Raw genomic sequence first — 7,853 nt, 5'->3', positions numbered from 1 at the left:
CTGAAAAGCAACGTCAGTAGAAAACAGAGAAACAAAGTGAAGTTTTACTCGTCAAACTTTATTCTTCCCTGTACCCGGGCATTAAAGGTCAAAGGTCAGAAGTCTGGAGCTGAGAGGGGATTCGGTGTCATGTTTATCAGCACAGATCAGATGATATCTGACAGAGTTACAGATGTTTTACTCTGAAACCTTGAACCTCATCTGTTGTCTCTTGGACCAAAGAGGGCAGCAAATGTTGAAATACTCGGCAAGAGTAAAAAAATCCTGCAGCAGAACAGACAACCAAGAACTCCTCTTTAAAGATAACGTTAAATATTTTGGACGGTAAAAAGAAACGATTTCATGATTTCACTTTATCTGGCGATAAAAAAAAAAAGAGCGAATGCTGAAAATGTTGTAAATTCAAACACATCACATTCATCACATTTGTCTGAGAATGCATTTTAATAAATATTCTTTAATTTAGCAATTTTCTTAGCTACTCTTTCTGAGCTAAAACTTCAAAACGTTTTTATTTGTAAACTAAAGTCTGTATTGTATAAACGTAGCTCTTAAATTATTCAGCATCTTTTAAGCTTCAAATTTATGAAGTCGGACGTTTAGAAGCGCTAACGGCTTTCTGGAATTAAGACAAATGTCTTCCAAACCTCCTTCTAATGCAATCTAGTGTTTACAATAAAGTTATTTAAAAACCACTTTTAACATTTTCCTTCACTGATAAAAATAGCGTGCACGGTTTGACGTTTAAACAACGGAAAGTTTGGAGAAAAAAAAAATACACGGCATGCGGAGCGAACAAGTGTTTTCTCTAAAACTGTACAAGCGCTGCAGCAAACCTCTGCGTATGTACATCATATATTATTATACACACTATGTACACTGTTGTCGAGGGGAAGTTATTCCTACGTTCAGAACGTCTTCAGATGAACTCGGGTGAAAGTGAAGGACTCGGGTCCCCGGAGTCCCGATGGTTCCTGAGCTGCGTGAAGGGTTTGGGTTTGGTGGTCTACGCCCATCTCCCGCTCGACGTGAAGCTCCTGCTCATGCTGTAGACGGTGGAGGAGCTCTGCTGCCTCCCCCAGGCTCCGAACGGCACGACCACGACGGTGGCGTTGTCCTCCGAGCCGTACTGCAGCGCCTGGAAAACACCTCATTTAGAGCTATCTGCGACTTTGTGGACGTTTTTTGTTTTTTGTTGTGATTGTCGTGATGAAAAATGTGTAATTTTGCAGCGTCTTTTTCTCAAAAATGTCATGTCGCGATGTCATTTTCACATTTTTAGGTTTTGTTTTTTTTTTTGCCATAAAATTGCCAGAAGATAAAACGAGAAGGTTTAGCTACCTGCTGAGCGATGATGTCAGCAGCCTCTGTGGGGTCTTGGCACTGGCTGATGACGTCACAGATCTCCTGGTCGCTCAGCAGGAAGTTGATGCCATCTGTGGTCAGAGCCAAGAAGGAGTCGTTGGCGTGTTGAACCTGCAGAGGCGGACAGATCACTTCCTATAAATCCGCCGTTACAAGTCACTCCCAAAGTCTGGCATTCAAAGTCCGACTGATTCCACCGGGCGAAAAGGTCAGAGGTCAGACGACCCTGCAGGACTCACGGTGAGTCGCCGTGTATCCGGCTCTGCGATGACGCCGCTGGTTTTCAGGTGGAAGTCCCCGATGCTGCGAGTCATGGCGAGCCGGCCGTTAACGTTGGCCTGACCGACGCTGTTCCACGTCAAGAAACCGCCGAAGCTCTGGATCCTGAACAGAACCACGAAGGTTCAGTTGTCGTCCGGAGAGTCTGCAGGTTTTAGTGACTAAGAAGTGCAGCGATTTCCCACAGATCCTTCTAATTTGGCACAAACGTCCACTTAGACTCAACGATGAGCTGATTAGAGTTTGGTGGTAGAAGGTCAAAGGTCACCTCAAGAAACAGGTTGTGGCCATAACTGAAGAGATTTAAAGCGCACATTTTGACAAAACTTGCCACACATGTCTAACAGGGTAAAATGATTAAATGATGACATTTTAAATCCAAAAAGTCAAAGGTCAACATCTCTGTGACATCAAAATGTTTTGAGGGTGTGTGTGTGTGTGGGGGGGGGGGGGGGGGACTGGGACCACATGTGGTCAGATACTGAATTGGTGTCACTAATTTTGGGTGTAACCACGTGGTGGTAACTAGTTCTTGCAGCAGGGGACTTATTTGGCTGCTTATCAAGTATGAAGCTGTGACATCACGAAGTCACAAGGTCTGATTATTTACCAACAACTTTCCTCCTCTGGTTCAACCTGCTTTATTTAGTGATGTATAAATTCCAACCAATGAAACGTTTGCAACCGGATCAAAATTAGTGACATTTAAGGACAACTGAGGTCTTTGACTTATGTCGGCGTTTCCCTCTCAGGAACTCAACGGGTTGTCATGTGTTTGGATGATGTCCAGAGTTAAACATAGCTTCGCTCCTCTGTTACATAACAGCAGCTGCTTCAGGCTGTGGGGGAACTCAACCCTGTCTACCGGCAGCCCGGATCAACCTCCCGAGTGCAGGGGTGTCCTCGATGTCCAGCAGTCCAACATACTGCCGAGTGTATTTATACCCAACGACCTGCTGCCGGGAAACCCGAACCCTCCTGCTGCAGTTTACTCAGGTCCAGATCTACCTTTGGACTTTCAGTGATTTACGACCAAATCTCTCCCAAAATCTCTATTATTAAAATATCATCAGTATATAACAGGTCTGGCTTCAACCCTTCATGATTCTTTGCTCCGAAGAGGAACAACAACAAAAATGAATCCAATGAATGAACAATGCAGTGACTGTCCTCCCTGGTGATGTTTAGTTCCCTGAAGGACTTTAAAACAAAGCAGTTCATGAATGCATCGCTGTTAAGCTGCTAACTGGACTCTCAAAACAAACACGCCTGCAATCTAACGAGTCTTATCTTCATTTTACAACAGGTGCAAAGCAGATCACAGTTTATTGTATTACTGATTTTAACTTATAAAGGTGTCCCTCAAGGACCTCCATCAGACCCCTAGCTGTTTAGTCTGTGTATAAGTCATATTTATTTCCCAACTCAGCACTGTTTTTATGCCGATGACATCATTTTGCACATTTTGTGGTTATGTGCACATTTTGTTTGTATTTATTCATGATTTTTTTATTTGATAATGTCTACAACACTACGACTCACAGTATGTAAAATGTTAAAAGTACTGTTGTAGTTACTGCAGTAAAAGTAGTATTAATCAGAGCAGTAGTAGAAGGAGTCGTACCGCTGTCTCTCGTCCTCGCAGTCAGGCGTGTGGTCTTTCGTCATCTTTTTGACTCGTCCCTTTCTGCACAACATCGCCCGGCTGTCACCGACGCTACCGACCACCAGCTCCACGCCGTCACGTAGCACGGCAACCGTTGCCGTGGTGCCGGCTGTCAGGAAAGAAGCTGGGGAGAATTTTTTGTATTATAGTTAAAAATGCTGAAAAGGAAGTCACTAAAAAACTGACTTCAGTTCAGTCCATCATCCTGCTTTAATCTGTGATGGCTGCGGTGTTTAATCTCAGGAGTTTCCCACGAAATACACGACGGAATAAAATACATTTCTACAAGTCTCACCATCGTTGAAGTAGCTGAGATATGTGTGTAGCGCCTTGTCAGCATCTAAAAACGCTTTCTTCAAAACTTTCTCCAGATCATCGTCCTCCTCCAAAGCGTCTCTGCACCAAAACATTACTATTATTATTATTATTATTATTATTATTAGTGGTAAATTATTGATAATTCTCATATTTACCTGATGAATTTCTCCATGAAGGTGTAGCAGTAGTCGGCGGCGAGTGGGCCGCCGTGGCCGTCGAACACGGCGAAGTACAGCAGGTTGTCATGGATACGGGAGACACGGAGGCGGTCCTCGTTCTGCTTCCTGAGACCCAAGACGGACGTGCAACCGACCCGAGACAGACTGATCTGAAGGAGACGAAGTCCACAGAACAGAACGCATTGATTGATTAGTTGCTTTTATTCACGCCTTCTTTTTAAAAATCCATGAATCATCTGTTCAGGCATCAATTCACTCTTTAATTCTTGTAATATTGATCTATTTGTTCCAAGTTTCTCATGTTTTTAATTGAGTTTATTAGATTTCCGTTTTACCGATTAGGACAACGCAAATCCAACGCAAATATTTGTACAAACGAAAAACAAGGTGCAGTTCAAACTCTGCAGGAGAAGCTTGCAGATCATCAGTCTAACACAGCTGTGCTCGATCTCTAGAGGGAAGCAGTGAGCAATCAATACATCCCTTTTTTTTTTACCCATCCAACCCCTCCATCGTCCTTTTATTCATCCGTCCGTCCAGTCCTCCTCCCACTGACCTGTGGAATGGGTTTTCCATATCTGATACTGGAGGGCAGCAGAATCGGTTCTTCTATCCGGTTGTCCCAAATACCGAATGAGTCCCAGGTCACCGGCCGACCGGTGCCGTCGCTGTCGAAGCGTCCCGACCCGCTGACCCGCCGCACGCCAACCACCCCCAACCATGCCCCGCCCACCTGCAGACAAATAACGAGATTCAGACAACGATCGAGACGTTGTGTGTGCCAAGATGACGGACGGTAGCCGATAGATGACCACATCTATGGTCACCAAATTAAGTGTAAAACTTCCTTCAAATGACGGTGCGGTTCGGCAATAAGACGCTAAATGTGGTCGAGCGGTTCCTAAAATTCAATCTTTAAAAAGCAGCACTTCACGGCTCCGTTAAAAGAAGTACGCATGTACAGCACGGATTCACCTTTCCGGACGGCGTGGAGGTTTCCGACGAGGATCGTGGGACGAGGCAGGTTTGTCTGCCGGCGGCGGAGCGACCGCGACGCAGCAGGTTGAACAGCATCGCAGACGACATGGCCGGACGGCTTTCACAGCTGCGGAGGTTTCACAAGAGCTCGAAGCACCCGGTGGCGGATTTCTGAGTGAAAACAGAAAGAACGAAAAACATTAGGATACAAATATAACGTCTGACCAACAAATACAAAAAATAAATACTTGATTTACAGTGACATGCGAAAGGAGAAAATAACTAAACTGTTTCAAATGTTTAACGTGTCTACTCAACAAATTGAAGTTAACTAATCATCGATGCGGTTGTACACTGATTTATTTACGACGTGGGAAGTCGTGTGCACCGTGGCGTCCAAGTGGTTAAGTCATAGAACTGTTGCTAGGCAACTAGAAGCGACCACGTCACAACTCGAGTTCCGACATCGTGAATGCCACAAGAGGGCGCCGTTCACACGGAAGAATTACTTCTATAATTAAATACTCCATCGCAGTCAAGGGCAGGAAGTACATAAAAAAAAGTATACAAATGCCCTTGTAAGAATCAAGTATTATCAATTATTAATGTAACATATTTAATAAACTTGAGTAACCATGTTAATCTGTAAAGTACAAGTACTCCACTACATTTATCTGAGTATGAATACGGTAAAAACAACGATATTACCTTCTGACATATAATGAAATATAAAAAAGGTATACGATAAAAACACTGAAGTATAAATTTGTTCATCAGTACTTGAGTACTTTGGTTTAGTGAATAATGTCTTGAAGCAAATTACTAATTTATTGCATCATTGCCTCTTTAATTAAAGCAAGAAACCTGAAAGAAAAGTAATATTTTTAATATTTTGGGGCTTTTCGGGGTCAGTTATTTAAATGTCGCTGATACAAAGAGTGAGGAAGAGGAGGAGGGCGGTGCCTTATTGACATTTATGAGGATTATGTTTCCGTTCCTTTCCATTTCTCTGAATATGCTGTAGGTGTGTTTGCCACAAATAGCCCTGCGACTCTTGTGTTTATGCAGCACTTGGTGTCCGATTCATTACAGTTCACTATGGGCCGAACTCTGAAGATACTGCAAACAAAAACTCTAAATCTACAATTTTATGCGCGTTTGTTTGAGTTTTCAGACTTCTAGAGATTTTATTTTGAAGGACTACCATCTAAAACCAAAAAAAAGCAAACACAGAAATGCCGTTTGACGGGTGCTGACGTCATCACCTGTCCTCCGTCCTCCGTTTCCTTGTGATTTTGTGACGCCGTTGGAGAAAATGAAGCTGCGATGTTATTTGGATTGAAACTTGGCAGCCAGCGAGGTTTAAATCGTGACCTTCAGACGATGTGGCACATTTCAGAACAGGGTGTACACACCGCAACACACGTCAACACTTGTTGACAAAATATAACAATGCACACGAGTGAATTAAGAAGAATGACAGTTTGCAAATTCAGGATAACGGTAAACTTAATAAGTATTTATAGATATTGTATTTTTTTTATATATATTTTATTATTTTTGATATTGTCTTGTGAATATTACAGATATTAATCTAATAAATATTTTAAAAAAAATTGAACTTCTTTAAATTATAACTTCTCAGAGCAGGTTGATGTCCTCAACCGTTCAAAGCCCAACAATTTTCAGTTTAAAATGAAGAAAAAGAAAGAAAAATCTTCACATTCAAGAGGCAGTAAGTGGAGATTTGTGTTTTCTATTTTTTGCCATTAAAGACAATTACTGCAATATTGAAAGAGTAGCTCATTATTTTTCACTCACCAACCAACCAAAACCATTTATTTGAGTTTAAACGATGAGTAAAATTACAAAACAGCTTGAATCTGAGGTGTCGCTTAAGTAAAACTTTTTAAAAACCCATTAAGCCTACAAATATAATTAGAATAGCAACACTCAAACTCATATCAACTAAAAATACAGTACTAATATTATTACTATACCATAGAAGAGATATTTTAAATCACTATAAACTTGTATGTCTATCGTTAGTATAAAAAATAAAAATTAAAAAAATAAAAATTTTACACAAAGTGACAGAAAACCAAAATGGAGGTGGCAAAAATTCACCTTTTTTCTGTTTCCTTCTTCTGGGGATTTTCCCGCCTGGAGCTGTCTCCGTGGCAACAGGTGTCCAAAGTTCTGCCTGGAGCTGTCAGTCACCCTCAAGCTGTGGCTGTAGAGCTGGGGGGGGAGGGGGGGTGTCCTGGAGGGGTTTTTAACTGAGCCACCCGTCCAATCAGAACAGGAGAGTCTCTGACACCAGCACCGACCCGTGGGGGGGCATGCCAGGGTTTGAATCTCTCTCTTTCTCCTTCCTGTTTTAATATTTTAAGTTTAAAATAAAATAATAATCAATCAAACTTTAAATGTGCAGCAGCTTTCTTACATTTTAGAGCCACTCAAAGTGTTTTTACAGATTATTTACAAACCGATAATAACAGTTAAACATGTATATAAATTTAGCCTAAATTTAAAAAGGTCTATATATTTGTTCCTAAATATATGTGACACCAAATGTCACCTGTAATAAAGATTGTGGAAAAATTAATTGTGAATAAAATAAAATAATAAATAAAGTAGACAGGAAATAACTTTTCATTAATTATAAACGGAATAAAATAATCAAACTAAGATAAAATAAAACAAAGGCAAATAAAACAATTTGCGTAACTTTTATGTCAATGGGACAAATAACAAACATGCTTAAAACATAAACTCACAACGTGAAGCTAAATATTGGACATACAAAGGAAGACGGGGAATTTGGGAATGTATTATTATTGTTATCAGCGAAGCTCACTAGATATACCAGATAAAATGTTCCTTTAGTTATTGAACATTATAGCTTCCTGTTTACTAGTGAAGGTTCAGTAGAATGTGATCACTAAGAGCCGTACACATAATATTTATGATCTTTTTATATCATATTCCTGAAAACTTTTACAGGACGCTTTAACAGAACATCTTTAATGCAGCATGTGTCCTCAACGTGAGTAACGACTAAATAA

The 7,853-nt window shown here is 41.0% G+C and overlaps 1 protein-coding gene across 1 annotated transcript; it reads right to left on the bottom strand.

Moving 5' to 3' along the window:
* Positions 1–37: 37 nt before the first annotated feature.
* ppm1ka (protein phosphatase, Mg2+/Mn2+ dependent 1Ka) lies at positions 38–7,103 on the bottom strand. The gene is made up of 9 exons (XM_069718036.1): positions 6,913–7,103; positions 4,783–4,956; positions 4,364–4,540; positions 3,784–3,956; positions 3,606–3,706; positions 3,269–3,434; positions 1,605–1,749; positions 1,342–1,476; positions 38–1,138 (listed from the first exon to the last, which is right to left on the bottom strand). Exons 2-9 carry the CDS (start codon positions 4,891–4,893, stop codon positions 1,007–1,009), a joined length of 1,140 nt encoding a protein of 379 aa, XP_069574137.1. The 5' UTR covers positions 4,894–4,956; positions 6,913–7,103; the 3' UTR covers positions 38–1,006.
* Positions 7,104–7,853: the final 750 nt, after the last annotated feature.

This window comes from Brachyistius frenatus, unplaced genomic scaffold (genome assembly GCF_029030835.1).
Source record: "Brachyistius frenatus isolate BFR_SWC_R1_liver_20210118 unplaced genomic scaffold, ASM2903083v1 Contig_184, whole genome shotgun sequence".
Classification (NCBI taxonomy): domain Eukaryota; kingdom Metazoa; phylum Chordata; class Actinopteri; family Embiotocidae; genus Brachyistius; species Brachyistius frenatus.
The sequence above is the reverse complement of the archived record's forward strand: the minus strand, read 5'-3'. Positions and strand labels throughout refer to the sequence as shown.